Source organism: Rutidosis leptorrhynchoides, chromosome 10 (assembly GCF_046630445.1).
Source record: "Rutidosis leptorrhynchoides isolate AG116_Rl617_1_P2 chromosome 10, CSIRO_AGI_Rlap_v1, whole genome shotgun sequence".
Classification (NCBI taxonomy): Eukaryota; Viridiplantae; Streptophyta; class Magnoliopsida; order Asterales; family Asteraceae; genus Rutidosis; species Rutidosis leptorrhynchoides.
The window spans coordinates 276,430,538-276,450,680 of NC_092342.1; the positions used below are offsets into that span (position 1 = coordinate 276,430,538).

Consider the following 20,143-nt stretch of genomic DNA (forward strand, 5'->3'; position numbering starts at 1 on the left):
CATGAATTTAATGAGTTAACATGATATTAAACTCATTTAGTTTTCAGTTGGAACTAGAATAAATAATCTCTAAAACATTAGAGATTACATAATCACCATGTCGAACGAAGATAACTGATGTAGAATGTCATGTAGAATGATGATTATACTCGAGGTATAGATTGAGATGTTGAGGCATGTGATATTGAAATTTGGGTTGTTGGTGGTACTGTTGGTGCCGGTGATTTGGATGAAGCTGGTACGTTTTGCACCATATTTTCCAAGACTACAACTTATGCGCGAAGTTCGTTAACTTCTTCTATTACACCGGGATGATTGTCGGTTCGGACGAGCGGATGAATGAGGTTTAGAATCTGAGATAGTATATGATCGTGATGAGATACTTTGGAAATGAGAGAGAAAATGGTGTCTCGAACAGGTTCGCCGGTAAACGTTTTAGGTTCATTGTCAAGAGGTGAATTTGGTTAGTGGAAATGATCGCCTTCTTCGCGTTTCCATTGATTAAGTCGACTACGAACCCATCTCCAATTCATTCAGAATAGATGATGGCTAATTGATCGATTCATTCCGGTTACTCTGCTTTCGGAGCTCGAGTGGAAATCCATATCGAAATAGCTGTCGGAATAACTATCGAAATAGCTATCGAAATCTGATGGACTCGAACTGGTTGAGGGATTCATCTCGTACGATCAGATGAAGGATTTTCGATAAGAAATAGATTATAGGATGTAGATTAGTACCCTGCAATACATAATTTACATATGCATATATAATACTAAAATCCCATAAGCTACGGAGGAATCTACGGAAGCTGTCAGGCAAAGGTAACAATAACAGATACGCTAAGATATGAATTTAACTATACACTGTCTATGCAATAAAGGCAGTAAGACGTGTCTTAGACTTTAATGATGATAAGCAAATAATTTTTCGACACTAAATGATAAGCAAAACTTTTGACATGCAGACACGGTCGAAGTCCAGACTCATTAATGCATTCTAACGACTATCAGTTAGACTCACTAATGCAAGACCTGGTTCGCTAAGACCACCGCTCGGATACCAACTGTGAAGACCCGTCCTAATCCATCCGGACGAAGTCCATATCGATTATAAACGATTCACAACAGTTGATTACATCGCGAGGTACTTGACCTCTATATGATACATTTTACAAACATTGCATTCTTTTTTGAAAAGACAAACTTTCATTACATCGAAAGTTGACAGGCATGCATACCATTTCATAATATATCCAACTATAATTGACTTGATAATAATCTTGATGAACTCGACGACTCGAATGCAACGTCTTTTGAAATATGCCATGAATGACTCCAAGTAATATCTATAAAATGAGCAAATACACAGCGGAAGATTTCTTTCGTACCTGAGAATAAACATGCTTTAAAGTGTCAACCAAAAGGTTGGTGAGTTCATTAGTTTAACTTAAACAATCGTTTCCATCATTTTAATAGACCACAAGATTTCAGATTTCCATTTCTCATAAACATACGTCCCATGTATAGAGACAAAAATATCATTCATATGGATTGAACACCTGGTAACCGACATTAACAATATGCATATATAAGAATATCTCCATCATTCCGGGATCCTCCTTCGGACATGATATAAATTTCGAAGTACTAAAACATCCGGTACTTTGGATGGGGCTTGTTGGGCCCGATAGATCTATCTTTAGGATTCGCGTCAATTAGGGTGTCTGTTCCCTAATTCTTAGATTACCAGACTTAATAAAAAGGGGAATATTCGACTTCGATAATCCAACCATAGAATGTAGTTTCACGTACTTGTGTCAATTTCGTAAAACAGTTATAAAAGTTGCGCATGTATTCTCAGCCCAAAAATATAAAGGGTAAAAAGGCAAATGAAACTCACGATACTGTATTTTGTAGTAAAAATACATATGACGTCATTGAACAATGCAGGGTTGGCCTCGGATTTACGAACCTATATCAATTGTGTATATATTAATACGTATAATGTAAGTTACAAAATTTCATTTATTAATATGTATTATTTATATATTATAGTTTTGTAGAATTTATTCTAACCTTTATTTTAAAACGTATACTTATATTATATTTTATATATATATCGATTTTATGTATATATATCTATAATGATTTACGTTTATATAAATAGTGACATTAATATATTTATATACATATATTTGTGGTTAGTATTGTATTTATGAAATTTTATTAGTTTGTTATGTGAATTATTAATACAATCCTAGTATATACCATAAGTATATATATAGTGTACAAAAGATTTATTTGTTAAAATAATAATTTAGATAATAATGATTTACTAATAATAATAATAATTTTATTAATAATGATAATACTAATAGCAAAAAAAATGAAAATGATAACTGTTAATGATACTAATAATAATAACTCTAAAATAATATTAATACTAATACCATACTTATGTTAATAATAAGGGTTCTAATATTTATAAAATGATAAATGATAATCATAATAATACTAGTAAATATTAATGATGATACTGATAAATATGATATTATTAATTGTAAATGTACTGATGATACAATTATTTATAAACCGGTACAAATTCTAATATTGATGATAATAATATATTTTTATTTCCTTCATAATAATAATAATGATAATCATAATCATAATCCTAATGATGATAAAATACTAAAATGATAAGTTTATTACTAATAATAATATTATTAATACCTATCATAATAATAATAGTAATGTCTATAATACTTTCAAATATGATAACAAGTATGATACTAATAATAACAATAACAATAACAATCAAAACAATCACAATAATAATAATAATACTAATAATAATTAATATATAATAACAATAATAAAATTAGAAAAGAAAACTACCTCACATGAAAAGAGTTTCAAAAAAAAAAAAAGAAACTACCGTCCTCTGGAATCGATCTCGTGACCACATGCTCACACGCAAACACTCTCGACCATCCCACCAATTCTGATTCTCTGTACTAATATCGAATTTAAATTTTATATATAAACTGTTTTTCTTCTATTCCTCTTCTTCTCCACAAGTCTCATGGATTCAACAAAACATCAATAACCAAAAAAAAAACAAAATCGGGGTTCCCTTTAAAGCTTCAAAACATTACAGAAAAAAAATAATTTGGGTTCTAAAATAAAAAAAAAATACTAAAGGACTACTGCAGCGTCGGTTCTTGGAACAAAAAAAAAATTGATTTCGTAATAGATAACATTATAGATAATGTTTATAACACAAAATAGTTTTCTAAACATGTATAAAAACTACTGGAATCGTCAATTTGATCAGAAACATATACACGAACGCGAATTTGTCTCAAGAACAATTGTTGACTTTTTTTAAACTAAACTTTGACTTCAAAATTCAAGATCGATATAAAGATTTGAGAGTTGAGATTTTGCAGATAGATTCAAAGAAAGATTTCTAACCTTTCTGCATTTTTAGATTTTGAAACTTTATTCGAAATTGAATTAAGAGAAAAAAAAATTGGAGCGTGCAGAGAAGAAGAAAAAAAAATATCGCTGTGCTCTTTAATCCCATTGGATTTCCTTTTTATTTGATTTGCAATTATACATAATCATGTTGTAATAATAGAGATCGGTTGATAAAAAATGGAGAAAATGTCAACACAGGTTCACGAGTTGGGAGCAGGAAAGAAACAAAAAAATAATAATAATAGAGATAAAGGATACAGAGGTCACGCGTATAATATAGATCCCTACTATTTTTTTTAATTAATAATAATAATATATAATAATAATACTATTAATATCTAATAATATTAATAAAATTAATAATAATGATAAATATAATATTAATGATAATAATAATTGTAAAAATGATAATAATAATAATAATACCATACTAATTATGATAATATTAATATTTTATCGATAATAATAATATTAGTAATAATAATCTAATATATACATCCAATTTCATCTTTATATGATATAAAGTGATATTATGAATACAAATATTGATATTTGACGATACAAATAACATTACTACAATAACTATATTTGTATTTAAATTTAATTTATTAATATCATCTATTATTATGTAATATTTAATAATTATGTAATATGTATTGTAACATATACTGAATATTATATATTTATGCATTTTAATATAAATATATTATAATATTTATTTACATACTAATTATATTATACTTATGTATGTAATTATGAAAAATATAAATGTTTTATATATGTAAGTATTATATATATTTATTAAAATAGTACATTATTTCATCATAGATATATTATAAATTTCTACATATACATAATATAATAATTATGTATAAAATCATATATATATAGTTATATTTATGTATATATGTATACTACCATATATATAAAATCATGTTTTAAATGTTGAGTAGATGATTAATTATGTATATTTTTACAATTAACTACAAAGTATAACATTGTACATTTAATATTTTGATAACGTTGGTAAAATATGTTTGAATCATTTATATACAATATACTATATATATTCAAAATAAAAATCTTTAGTTATTAAATGTTATCTTTTATAATAACAAAATTACTTAATAGTTCATTAATACTAATATAATTAGTTTTATATATAATTATTTATATTTACATTCTTAGTTACAATTAAAGGTTCGTGAATCGTCGGAAATAGTTAAAGGTCAAATGTTATCATGAAATAGTTCAAACATAATGAGACTCGGTTTAATAGACTTTGCTTATCGAGTCGAATCATATAAGATTATGTTTAAATTTGGTCGGAAATTCCCGGGTCATCACACAGGTAACGATACTTTGTTTTGGAAAGATCCATGGCTAGATGACACCCCCTTGTGTGAAAAATACGGAAGGCTCTATCGTCTCGAGTCGAATCAAAATGTGATGCTAGCTATTAGACTCATCAAGGAGGGGTGCGAATGGAAAACAAACTGGGATTGGACCCGCAACCCTACAGGTAGAACAAGAAGCGAGCTCGAAGGCTTGCTCACCTCCGTTAACAGCTTCAAATATAACAGTGCCCAAAGCAATTCGTGGAAATGGATCCTCCATAGCTCCGGTCGGTTTCATTGTTCGGTTCTAGGTTCGTTGATAAATCAAAACATCCTCCAAGCTGATCCTATTGCAAAAGAGACACTACGTAATAATCTTGTACCCCAAAAGCTTGGTATTTTTGTATGGAGATGTAGAATGGGGAGACTACCGGTTTTAACCGAACTAGACAAAAGAGGCGTGGATTTAAATTCGGTTAGATGTCCGGTTTGCGATAATGACATCGAAACCGTTGATCACCTCCTCATCAATTGCTCCTTTGCAAAAGATATTTGGTCAAGAGTTCGTAGGTGGTGGAACATATCGAGTCCAATGTGCATGAATCGAGAGGCACTATTTTTAGGCAAACGAAGTGCAAACTAAGCGAATAATACCTCAAGTCTATGGCAAGTCATCGAATGGATATGTGATTACTTACTTTGGAAGAATAGAAACAATTGCATTTTTTAAAAGAAAAAAGGCAATGCTCCCATGATCCTAAATGAAATTCAAATAAAATCCTTTGAATGGATTTCAAGGCGCTGGAGTAACCGTTCCCTTGAATGGAATAATTGGCTCGTCAATCCCTCGTCCTTTGATGATCATGGCTAATTAGCCCCTAGTAACGTTCGATGTTGAAGTCTGCATGTTTCGTTTTTGTTCCTTTATTCCTTGTAACAGATAATATGTATTAGCCATTTGTTTTTTTTCCCTTTCTTAAGTTGTACAAGGCATTTTCTCATATGCCTCTACTGTATCCTTTTTAATTTAATAAAATTTCTCTTTGCCTTAAAAAAAAAAGAAATAAATTCATAAGCTCTAATGATATAATTGTAATATTGTAATATGAATTATAAAACTTAATAGTAGCTATATAAAACGATAATTTTGTTATAATTCAGTAAGCTTATAACTACCTTTAGTGACGTGTTATAATTCAGTAGGCTTATAACTACCTTTAGTGACGTATTATAATTCAATAGGCTTATAACTACCTTTAGTGACGTGGTTTTTGACTGTGGACTATTGATAATTATTAGAAGATATAAAGAGACAGAGACAGAGAGAGAGAGAGTATATATGAAATATATATATCATTCAAGCAAGTTACATGATTACATTTGATGGGGTATTTATAATACATGATTTACTATGCATTATTTGACTTATAATTAGGAGTAGCTGTCATCCATATTTACTTTATCACAACACTCCCCCTTGGATGACAATTTTATTAGCTCGGATAATGACTATAAATTACTGCCTCGTTAAAAACTTTGCTAAAGAAAACCCATTGGGAAAAAAACTTTAGCTAAGGAAAAAAGAGTGCAGCATAGAGTTGACTCCCCCTCAAGTAGACATCGTTGATCTTTTACATCTTTTGAACACAATCCTCATGCCAATATTGTTTTAATGCCCCGTCCTAATCCATCTGAACGAATACATTACATTTGGTTACATTGCGAGGTACTTGACCTCTATATGATACATTTTACAAATATTTCATTCGTTTTTAAAAGGACAAACTTTCATTACATCGAAAGTTGACGGCATGCATACCATTTCATAATATATCCAACTATAATTGACTTAGTAATAATCTTGATGAACTCAACGACTCGAATGCAACGTCTTTTGTGAAAGGACCCGTTCATATACATTATAAACGATTCACAATAGTTGATTACATCGCGAGGTATTTGACCTCTATATGATACATTTTACAAACATTTCATTCGTTTTTAAAAGACAAACTTTCATTACATCGACAGTTGACGGCATGCATACCATTTCATAATATATCCAACTATAATTGACTTAGTAATAATCTTGATGAACTCGACGACTCGAATGCAACGTCTTTTGAAATATGTCATGAATGACTCCAAGTAATATCTCTAATATGAGCAAATGCACAACGGAAGATTTCTTTAATACATAGAATAAACATGCTTTCAAGTGTCAACCAAAAAGGTTGGTGAGTTCATTAGTTTATGTTGAGTCCCCAAAATAATTAAGGATTTAATTATGACAAAACTGTAATTTATTTGCCCTAAAATGTTATGTGCAGTCAGCACAAGTTTGTTTGTGTATAGACAGCAGATATTGCTGTGTCGAGTGTTTAGTTTGCTGCTCAGTCTACCAGCACAAGGTAGACAGTGTTCTTCAATCAGCATAGGATGTGTACTCAGCAAATCAAGAACATGAAGTGGCTTAGCAATGAAGAACCAGCACAGCTGGAATGCAGCTTACTACACAAGACAACTATGCTCCATTATAAGCATAGTAGTTTCCCGAGTGGTCTACATCAATGGTACTATTCAACAGATATCTAAGACAAAGTTGAACAGAAAAGGACACGCGTCGGCGGCTGACAAGTGACCTTACAAGACCACATGGAAATGCAGAAGTTTAACGCATGTGCAGACATGGGTTATACTTTGTCAACACCTAGAGAACACAACATTCTATTTGTATAATCAAATAGGGGTGCCAAACCGAATTGGGGTGTTACTGCCAATAGCTACCAAAGAGGAAAGAGGAGAGCATACTCTCTGATGTAGTTGTCCCCACAAGTACAGACATCCTATGTACCAGTGGACAATAGAACCATTACACGGTTAATAGGACTACTATAAATTGTTGTATCCACTATTGTAATAACTAGTGGTGTGGGTTTATTTTTATAGAGTCAAAACGTGTAATAGCTGTTAGTTTACATCTTAGCTATAATCTAGGTAATCTGTATCAACCAACTATCATTCCGCCAAGGCTAGTTGTGATTCTTTGTGATTCAATCAATAAAGAATAACTGTTGAAAATTACATGTGACTCTATTTATTTGCATGCTTGAATACTAATCGGTTTAACTATTAAGTTATTTTAAAAAGAATTGTATTCACCCCCCTCTACAATACTCCTGTTGTTATCAAGGGACCAATAACTGGTATCAGAGCTTCAGTCTTGATAATTAATATCTTGGATCTGAATTCTCTCATGGCTGCATATTCTAATACAGCTTACCTTGAAAATGGCTCATCCAATAGACCACTCAAATTTGATGAAGATGAGTATGAAACTTGGAAGGCAAGATTCATACTTCACCTTGAGTCTATTGACCCACTCATGTCTGGTATTGCCACAGATGGTCCATTTGTACCTACTGAGACTATTGGTAGTGCACCAGCTACAGCTGACACTCCTGCTGTTTCTGGCAGAGAGGTTATTCTCACCCCTTCTAGATGGGATGCTGAGGATAAACGTCGTGTTGGACTTGACCCTAAAATCAGAACCTTGTTAGTTATAACTTTGCCTAACCCACTGTTCAAACTGATTAAGGGAAAAGAAAATGCCAAGCTTATGTTGGACTATCTAGATGTTACCTATGAGGGTATGGGAGAAGTTAGGCAGAACAGAATGATTGCTTTAAAATGAGAATATGAAATGTTCTTTGCCTACAAGAATGAAACCCTTAAGAAAACCTTCATTAAGTTTAACTCCTTAATTGCTGACCTGATCACTTTGAATGTCACCTATACTGAGTTTGAATAAGTGAACAAATTCATTGATTCACTGCCTACTAAATGGAAATCTGTTACTGACCCTTTAAGAACCACTCAGACCCTAAAGAACTTTAACATGTCTTCTCTCTACAGTTCACTTTGGAACCATGAGAAGGCAGAGGCTAAATTTGAACTTAACTTGAAAGAAAACTTTAGGTCTGCCCCCACCACTTCAAAATCTTCTAAGACAGATGATACTGCTCTTATTGCTGCTGCTAAAAAGAAAGCTCAAAAGGCTTTACTGGTTCAAAAGTTGTTGGCAGAAGAAGAGTCAGCTGAGAGTGATGTGGATAGTGGTACTGGGTCTGAAGAAAGCAGTGATGATGAAAGTGATGCAGAAGGGTTTGCTGAAGGTATGGCTTTGCTGGCTAGGCAGTACAAAAGGTTCAATCGTAATAGAACCAGCAAGTCATACAAAGGGAGTAAGAAACCGAGTGCTAGGTATAGCAGCAAGTCAGTCAAGGGTCCTAAATCTGAGTGTTATAATTGTGGGAAGGTTGGACATTTTGCTGCTGAATGCATGTCCAGGAAACCTTCAACTTTACATGCTAACTCTTTCTCAAAAGCTGACAAGTACAAGAACAAGTACAAAGCTATGAAAGCTCACATGAAGGAAAGTGCTATGACTGATAAGAAGGGTAAAAAGCCAGAAAAGGTTCTAGTTGCTGAGCATCATGATTGGGATGAAACCAGCTCGTCGTCTTCCTCTAATAGTGATACTGATGATGATGGTGCTGGTTATGCTCCAGAAAAGAAGCTGTGTTTAATGGCCAAGGAGGTCAAGGAGTCTGATGAGGATGATAGTGGTAGCAAGTTTTTGGCTGATATGAGGGAAGCTGATTAGAAAAGAGATTCTCCTCAATGAAAAACTGAATTGATGTATAAGGTTGATCATTTTCGAACTTATACTGATGATGAAAAGGCCGAAATATTTGACTACCTAAGAGTTAACTTATGTAGAGGCAGCAAACGTGAAGAAGTTTTGAAAACTGACAACAAATCTTTAAATGAGAAACATAAATGCAAAAATGATGAAATTAAAATCTTGAAAGATGATATTTCCAAACTTGAAAAACAAAACTTTGCTTTAAGGTCTCTTCACGTTGAGGCAGCAGAAGTTAAGAACCAGCTGGATAATCTTAAAAAGGTTGTCGCTTCATGGTGTACATCTGCTCAACGCACAGCAAAGTGTGTTAACGAGCAGGTGCCTACCCAAGTTGAAGCTTTCTTTGCTGGTGACTATGCTGCTGCTGCTGCTATTGCAGAAGTTACTTTCATGGACCCAATTCTTGAAACAGATCCTGAAGCTGGCTTGCCAAATACTTTTGCCAAGATAGTTAAGGGTAAAAAGGTCTTGACAAATAAGTTTGTTAGACCTACTGTGTCCCCACCACCTGCCATGAAAGAAATTTTGGAGGATGAAGTTAGAACAAGAGAAGTCAGTACCTCAATTGATGAGACTACTGACCCCTCAAGCATCTACTACATGACTCCAATAGAAAGACGTATCAAAAGGGAAATTACTGAAAATAATCTTAGAAAAATTAAACCAACTGATTGCCCTTCGTGCTCGAGTTCCAATTGTGCTGAGCCAGCTGATGACAAACTTACTGGTCAACCAATAGCTGTAGACAAGCCAGTCAAATGTAATACTGGCAAGTCCAAGGCAGCAGGAAAAACTTCCTCTAGCTCATCAGTTTCAGTAGACAAGCCAGTAACTTCCCACGCTGGCTCGTCAAATGATAAAGGCAAAACAATACGTCATGACTATGGTACTGGTTCCAAGAAGAAAGCTGCCCTTAAGGGAAAAGTAAAAGTGGACTCGAATGAAGAGCTGTCTATCACTGAGATTATGACAGTCAAGCTTGACCAGCTAATTGAGGCAGTAACCAAAAATCTACCCGATCTTACTGCACCCCTTTACTCTGTGTATGACCAGTCACCGATACCAAATGTGAGAAAATGCTACAAATGTGGCAGCAAGTTTCACTTAGCCAACCGGTGTCCTTTTACCCCAACCCCGTCTGCTGCTGCTTCTTCAAGCAAACCAGCAAACAGGAAGAGATCATCAAAGATGACCCTTCCAGAACCCATCCTTGGATGGGTTCCCAAAAAGAACTAATCTCTTAGCTACTGTGCAGGGCATTCAAAACAAGAAAATCTGGTATCTCGATAGTGGTTGTTTGAGACATATGACCGGATGTAAGTCCCTGCTGATGGACTATCAAGAAAAAGATGGTCTAGTTTTTCGTATGGAGATAATTCACTGGGTTACACAAAGGGTTTTGGTACTTTGACTAATGGGAATGTCACATTCTCAAATGTTGCATATGTCGTTGGACTTAAACATAATTTACTCAGCATAAGCCAACTGATAAGTAAGAATAAGATAGTCCAATTCAGAAGGAAAATTGGCACTATTTTTGATAAGACAGGGAAGCCACTGCTGACTGCAAAACGTCATGAAAACATGTATCAAATTGACATGAACACATCAATCACAACAACTGATACTTGTTTCTATTCAAAGGCAGCAGACAACCTGAAGTGGTTATGGCACAAGAGACTCTCACATCTCAACTTCAAAGATATTCACAAATTATCCAGTAGAAGTTTGGTGTCTGGGCTACTCACCATGTCTTATGTAAAGGACAGATTGTGTCCTGGTTGTGAAAAAGGAAAATATCACCATGCCTCATTCAAATCAAAGTAAATCTCATCTGTTGAGAAACCATTTCATTTACTTCATATGGATCTTTTTGGTCCTGTTAATGTGGCCAGATGTAGCGGGAAGAAGTATACACTGGTTATTGTTGATGAATATTCCAGATACACCTGGGTATTCTTTTTGAAGCAAAAGAGTGAAGCTGCTGATGAAATTATCAATTTTATCAAAAGAATGGAGCTTTTAAATGAGCAACTGGTGAAACAGCTAAGAAGTGATCATGGTACATAATTCAGAAATGCTACATTAGAAGAATTTTGTGCTGACAAAGGTATTTCACAGAAATTTTCTGCTGTGAGAACACCTCAACAAAATGGTGTTGCAGAAAGAAGAAACAGAACTCTCATTGAAGCAGCAAGATCTATGTTAGCTGAGTCTGAGCTGAAAAATTCATATTGGGCAGAAGCTGTGAACACTGCATGTTTTACCCAGAATAAATCTTTAATAGTGAAAAGACATCAGAAAACTGCTTATGAAGTTCTCAAAGGAATAAAACACTCAATCTTATTTCTTCATGTATTTGGCACTCCCCGTTTCATTCTAAATAATAGGGATCAGCTGGGCAAGTTTGATGCCAATGCTGATGAAGGTATATTCTTGGGATATTCCAACATGTCAAAGGCATATAGGGTTTTCAATAAAAGAAGGGGTTGTTTTGAAGAATCAATTAATGTTACATTTGATGAAACTGCCCCAGCCTCATATCCCAGTCAAGAAGATGAAGAGTTATTGTTTGAAGAGCCTACTCAGCAAGCTCTTGATGATGAAGAGGAACCAGCTGCAAATCCCTCACCAATCCATGTTGCTGAGTTCTCTGATAATGAGATGGAACATTCTGTTCCATCTGTGGTCTAAACCTAGTGGACCTACTGGCTCTACTAAAGTCCTACAACTTGATCATAGGTCTACTGGTTATGAAGGATCACAAGCTGGTACTGGTTACATTAATACTGAACAGCTGTCTCCAACTACTGCTCATGCCTTTGAACCAGCTGATGATCAAGATGCTGTGTGTTCCATGACAAGCTCACTTATTCATAACACTAGATGGACAAAAGAGCATCCAATTGAGCAAGTTATTGGTAATCTAGCTAGTGTTGTTAAAACAAGAAGGCATGCTGTAGTGACCCGAACTTTTCCATGTTTATATATATTAATTGAGATTGATATTTACATGACTAAATGTTTCCAACATGTTAAGCAATCAAACTTGTTAAGACTTGATTAATTGAAATAGGTTTCATATAGACAATTGACCACCCAAGTTGACCGGTGATTCACGAACGTTAAAACTTGTAAAAACTATATGATGACATATATATGGATATATATATAGTTAAAATGATATTATGATAAGTAAACATATCATTAAGTATATTAATAATGAACTACATATGTGAAAACAAGACTACTAACTCAAGAATTACGAAACGAGACTTATATGTAACGATTATCTTTGTAACGATATTTTAATGTATATATCATATTAAGAGATATTCATACATCATAATATCATGATAATATAATAATTTAACATCTCATTTGATATAATAAACATTGGGTTAACAACATTAATTGAGATCGTTAACTTAAAGGTTTCAAAACAATACTTACATGTAACGACTAACGAAGACTTAACGACTCCATTAGAATGTATATACATGTTGTGTTTTGATATGTATTCTTACACTTTTGAAAGACTTCAAGACACATATCAAAGTACTTCTACTTAACAAAAATGCTTACAATTACATCCTCGTTCAGTTTCATCAACAATTCTACTCGTATGCACCCGTATTCGTACTCGTACAATACACAGCTTTTAGATGTATGTACTATTGGTATATACACTCCAATTATCAGCTTTTAGCAGCCCATGTGAGTCACATAACACATGTGGGAACCATCATTTGGCAACTAGCATGAAATATCTCATAAAATTACAAAAATATTAGTAATCATTCATGACTTATTTACATGAAAACAAAATTACATATCCTTTATATCTAATCCATATACCAACGACCAAAAATACCTACAAACACTTTCATTCTTCAATTTTCCTCATCTAATTGATCTCTCTCAAGTTCCATCTTCAAGTTCTAAGTGTTCTTCATAAATTCCATAAGTATAGTTTCATAAAAATCAAGAATACTTCCAAGTTTGCAAGTCTACTTCCAAGCTTTCTAGTCCATTCCAAGTAATCATCTAAGATCAAGGAACCTTTGTTATTTATAGTAGGATATCTTTCTAATTCAAGGTAATATTCATATTCAAACTTTGATTCAATTTCTACAACTATAACAATCTTATTTCGAGTGAAAATCTTACTTGAACTGTTTTCTTGTCATGATTCTGCTTCAAGAACTTTCAAGCCATCCAAGGATCCTTTGAAGCTAGATCCATTTTTTTTATTTCCAGTAGTTTTATCCAGAAAACTTGAGGTAGTAATGATGTTCATAACATCATTCGATTCATACATATAAAGCTATCTTATTCGAAGGTTTAAACTTGTAATCACTAGAACATAGTTTAGTTAATTCTAAACTTGTTCGCAAATAAAAGTTAATCCTTCTAACTTGACTTTTAAAATCAACTAAACACATGTTATATATCTATATGATATGCTAACTTAATGATTTAAAACCTGGAAACACGATGAACACCATAAAATCGGATATACGCCGTCGTAGTGAAACCGGGGGCTGTTTTGGTTTGGATAATTAAAAACTATGATAAACTTTGATTTAAAAGTTGTTCTTCTGGGAAAATGATTTTTCATATGAACATGAAACTATATCCAAAAATCTTGGTTAAACTCAAAGTGAAAGTATATTTTTCAAAATGGTCATCAAGATGTCGTTCTTTCGATGGAAATGACTACCTCTTTAGTAATTGACATGTAACTTAAATTTCCGACTATATACCTATAGTTTTTCTGTTTAGATTCTTAAATTAGAGTTTAATATGAAACCATATCAATTTGATTCACTCAAAACGGATTTAAAATAAAGAAGTTATGGGTAAAACAAGATTGGATATTTTTGATCTTTTTAGCTACGGGAAATGTTTAACAAATCTATACAAATCATATCCTAGCTAACTTATATTGTATTATAAATGTATTATAATATATTATGTAATCTTGAGATACCATAGACACGTATGCAAATGTTTTGACATATCATATCGACCCATGTATATATTATTTGGAACAACCATAGACACTCTATATGCAGTAATGTTGGAGTTAGCTATACAGGGTTGAGGTTGATTCCAAAAATATATATACTTTGAGTTGTGATCTAGACTAAGACGTGTATACACTGGGTCGTGGATTGATTCAAGATAATATATATCGATTTATTTCTGTACATCTAACTGTGGACAACTAGTTGTAGGTTATTAACGAGGACATCTGACTTAATATACTCAAATCTTTAAAACATAATAAAAATGGTTGTAATTATATTTTGATCATACTTTGATATATATGTACATATTTGTATAGGTTCGTGAATCGATCCGTGGCCAAGTCTTATTTCCGAAGAAGGAAATATCTGTAAAAGTGAGTTATAGTCCCACTTTTAAAATCTAATATTTTTGGGATGAGAATACATGCAGGTTTTATAAATGATTTACAAAATAGACACAAGTACGTGAAACTACATTCTATGGTTGAATTATCGAAATCGAATATGCCCCTTTTTATTAAGTCTGGTAATCTAAGAATTAGGGAACATACACCCTAATTGACGCGAATCCTAAAGATAGATCTATTGGGCCTAACAAACCCCATTCAAAGTACCGGATGCTTTAGTACTTAGAAATTTATATCATATCCGAAGGGTGTCTCGGAATGATGGGGATATTCTTATTTATGCATCTTGTTAATGTCGGTTACCAGGTGTTCACCATATGAATGATTTTTATCTCTATGTATGGGATGTGTATTGAAATATGAAATCTTGTGGTCTATTGTTACGATTTGATATATATAGGTTAAACCTATAACTCACTAACATTTTTGTTGACGTTTAAAGCATGTTTATTCTCAGGTGAATACTAAGAGCTTCCGCTGTTGCATACTAAAATAAGGACAAGATTTGGAGTCCATGTTTGTATGATATTGTGTAAAAACTGCATTCAAGAAACATATGTCGATGTAATATATTTCTATTGTAAACCATTATGTAATGGTCATGTGTAAACAGTATATTTTAGATTATCATTATTTGATAATCTACGTAATGCTTTTAAAACCTTTATTGATAAAATAAAGGTTATGGTTGTTTTAAAAATGAATGCAGTATTTGAAAAACGTCTCATATAGAGGTTAAAACCTCGTAACGAAATCAATTAATATGGAACGTTTATAATCAATATGAACGGGATATTTCAGTTGGTATCTGAGTGTTGGTCCTAGAGAACCAGAAAATTTGCATTAGTGTGTCTTATCGAGTTTGTTAGGATGCATTAGTGAGTCTGAACTTCGACCGTGTTTTCTTTAAAAATGATTGCTTAACATTTTTGTTGGAAACTATATATTATTAACATGTAAATATTATGTGATATATTAATCTCTTAACATGTTTGATATTGTGTGATAGATGTCTATCTCTAGAACAAATCCCATTGACTCACTTAATAATAATGAAGAGTCGAATATATATTGGCAAGATTCACAAGTTCCCGAAGAACCGAAAGAAGAGGAAACGGAGCCGGAAGAAGAGGAACCGAAAGAAGAGGAACCGGAAGAAGAAGAGGTTCCGGAGGGGGGAATAGTAGGAACCACAGAAAACCGGTCAAATAAAAGAAAATTCTCAACCAATGGACCAAAGTTAATAATGGTCAATGGTGTTTCCGCTAAGGAAGCAAAATATTGGGAAAATTACCAATTTTTCGATGAATCGGATCCTGATGAGGATTCCGATGATGTTATAGAAATTACCCCAACCCAATTTAATGAGGCAAAAGAAAATAATAAGGGAAAAGGCATCAAAATAGAGAAATCTGATTCCGACCCTGATGAACTTTATATGTACTGTCAACACCTGTATTTTCAATATCGTGACAATAACCCGGGAACCTCTAAACCACCAGGTTTTTCTAAACCAATATGGAAAACGACGGCTCGTATTAGAGGAACATCATATATCCCTAGAAAATTAGGAAAAAGAACCAAGTCCGAAGAAGAAGAAACCAGTGATTCAGATTAGAGGGGTGTGAGCATGTTGAGTAATAAATGTATTGTAGTGTGCTTGTACTTTTATGTTCTATGTAAAAATTGCTTGTTATGTTTGTTATTACGAATCTAATCCTTGTCTATTTTACAGTATAAAAACAAAATGGACTTTAAGGGTAGACAACCGAATATTTCAGAAGACCTACCAAAGGATATGATTGAGGAAATCTTGTCTAGAGTCGGTCAGAATTCATCAGCACATTTAATTATGGCAAAATTAACTTGTCAAACATTTGAAAGACTTTCTAGAAATGCCTTAGTTTATAAAAGGCTTTCCTTTGATAGGTGGGGTATATCACATTGGGGAGACTTTAAGTTACGCCTTGTTTTCTTTAAAGCGTTAAATGCGGGGAACCCAAATGTAATTTTACGCTACGGGTTAAGAACCTATTTTGACTCAACATATCCCAACATAGGATTTCGTGAATTAGAAAGAGCTTCTAACATGCAACATAAAGAAGCATGTTATGCTTACGGGTTAGTGATGTTCGCTTCTTACCAAAGTGAGAAAAAGAACATCGGATTGCAGCTTTTAAATAAAACTTTCCCACAAGTGACGGATTCAGTAGTTGGGGTGAGAAACAAAGTTTTTAGATTATTACGGGGCTGTTGGACATTACGAAACCCTCGTACTTTTGACGACATTACAACATGCTGCCTAGCCAATGGTCATAACGGTTATTTTCCATAAGACCAAGGATGGGAAGTCGTCTTAGTAAAACCAGAATGCATGACTTATTTCTGGACTTATGAATTACGTGTATTTATTTCCTTTGCTGAACAACTTGCGTATTAACTAGATTTATCTTCAAAACTGTCATGTATTATAGTGTACTATATTTCATGTTATATGTAATATAGCGAAGTTGTAAGTTTGAAGAATATTTGTATGTGATATATTATTATAATCAGTTTTTCATATGGATATATGGTAGTTGAATTGTATATTAGCTACTAAGTATGAACATAACGTGTAGGTAGTACCCGAATTTAAACTTATAAAACACTAATATGAAGAAAAAACTTTTATAAATGAGTTCATATTATGCTACGAGATATTATTGACTACTCTTAATATTCTGTTTGATTAAATTGTTTCATTTGACTATTTTGAAGGAAATGGCACCGACTACTCGACACACCTTGAATATGAGTGAAGAGGAATTTCGTGCCTTTCTTGCTTCAAACATAGTCGCAGTACAGACCGCGCTACATACCAACAATAACTCTGAATCTAGCAATACTTTTAACGGCGCAAGAAATTGTGTAGGATGCTCCTACAAGGAATTCACTGCCTGCAAACCTTCAGAATTTGATGGGACCGAAGGACCAATCGGATTGAAACGGTGGACCGAGAAAGTTGAATCGGCGTTTGCCATAAGTAAGTGTGCTGAAGGAGACAAAGTGAAGTACGCTACGCATACCTTCACAGGTATTGCGTTAACATGGTGGAATATCTATCTAGAGCAAGTGGGACAAGATGCTGCTTACGCGCTACCGTGGTCAGCATTCAAGCACTTGATGAACGAGAAGTACCGTCCCAGAACCGAGGTCAATAAGCTCAAGTTAGAACTTAGAGGGTTACGAACACAGGGATTCGATATTACTTCGTACGAAAGATGATTCACAGAATTGTGCCTATTGTGTCCGAGAGCATTCGAAGATGAGGAAGAGAAGATCGACGCGTTTGTGAAAGGGTTACCGGAGAGAATCCAAGAAGATATAAGTTCACACGAGCCTGCCTCCATACAAAAGGCATGTAGAATGGCTCATAAACTAGTGAACCAGATTGAGGGAAGAATTAAAGAACAGGCAGCCGAAGAGGCCAACGTGAAGCTAGTCAAAAGAAAGTGGGAGGAAAACGGTGATAAGACCAAAACAACAACAACTATCCCAACAATCGCAACATCAATCGCAGCTACAACAAACGGCACAACAACAACAACAACAACTACAACAATCATCCCAACAACAATAACAACCGCAACAACAACAACAATCAGAAGCAGCTATGCCAAAGGTGTGAAAAGTATCACTCGGGGTTCTGCACCAAATTTTGCAACAAGTGTAAAAGAAATGGTCATAGCGCGGCGAGGTGTGAGGTCAACGGACCAGGGGTTAACAGAACGAAAGGAACAAATGGTGTCGGAATGAGTAATGGCGGAGCAAGTAGTGTCGGAACAAGTTATGCCAATGTAGTTTGTTATAAATGTGGAAAACCGGGCCACATTATTAGAAATTGCCAGAACCAGAAGAACACGAATGGACAAGGCCGCGGAAGAGTTTTCAATATTAATGCGGCAGAGGCACAGGAAGACCCGGAGCTTGTTACGGGTACGTTTCTTATTGACAATAAATCTGCTTAAGTTTTATTTGATTCGGGTGCGGATAGAAGCTATATGAGTATAGATTTTTGTGCTAAATTAAGTTGTCCATTGACGCCATTGGATAGTAAATTTTTACTCGAATTAGCAAACGGTAAATTAATTTCAGTAGATTATATATGCCGGAATCGAGAAATTAAACTGGGTAGCGAAATATTTAAGATTGATTTGATACCAGTAGAGTTAGGGAGTTTTGATGTAATAGTTGGCATGGACTGGCTGAAGGAGATGAAAGCAGAGATCGTATGTTACAAAAATGCAATTCGCATTGTACGAGAAGAAGGAGAACCCTTAATGGTGTACGGAGAAAAGGGCAACACGAAGCTACATCTTATTAGTAATTTGAAGGCACAAAAACTATTAAGAAAAGGTTGCTATGCTGTTCTAGCACACGTCGAGAAAGTACAAACTGAAGAAAAGAGCATCAATGATGTTCCCGTCGCAAAAGAATTTCCCGATGTATTTCTAAAAGAATTACCGGGACTACCTCCACATCGATCTGTTGAATTTTAAATAGATCTTGTACCAGGATCTGCACCAATAGCTCGTGCTCCTTACAGACTCGCACCCAGCGAGATGAAAGAACTGCAAAGCCAACTGCAAGAACTATTAGAATGTGGTTTCATTCGACCAATCACATCACCATGGGGAGCTCCTGTTTTATTTGTCAAGAAGAAGGATGGTACATTTAGGTTGTGTATTGACTACAGAGAGTTGAATAAACTTACCATCAAAAACCGTTATCCACTGCAGAGAATTGACGACTTATTTGATCATGGAAATGGGAAAACATTACCATGGATTTCATTACTAAATTACCAAGGACTGCAAGTGGTTATGATACTATTTGGGTAATAGTTGATCGTCTCACCAAGTCAGCACACTTCCTGCCAATGTGAGAAGATGACAAAATGGAGAAGTTGGCGCGATTGTATTTGAAGGAGGTTGTCTCCAGACATGGAATACCCGTCTCTATTATCTCTGATAGGGATGGTAGATTTGTTTCAAGGTTCTGGCAGACGTTGCAACAAGTATTGGGGACTCGTCTAGACATGAGTACTGCCTATCATCCACAAACTGATGGGCAGAGCGAAAGGACAATACAAATACTTGAAGACATGCTACGAGCATGTGTTATTGATTTC

General features: G+C 34.1%; 1 protein-coding gene across 1 annotated transcript; it reads left to right on the forward strand.

The window, feature by feature from the left end:
* The first annotated feature begins 4,934 nt into the window (after positions 1–4,934).
* On the forward strand, positions 4,935–5,465 carry LOC139871059 (uncharacterized). Its single transcript, XM_071858804.1, has one exon. The coding sequence runs from the start codon at positions 4,935–4,937 to the stop codon at positions 5,463–5,465; it is 531 nt and encodes a 176-aa protein (XP_071714905.1).
* The last annotated feature ends 14,678 nt before the right edge of the window (positions 5,466–20,143 follow it).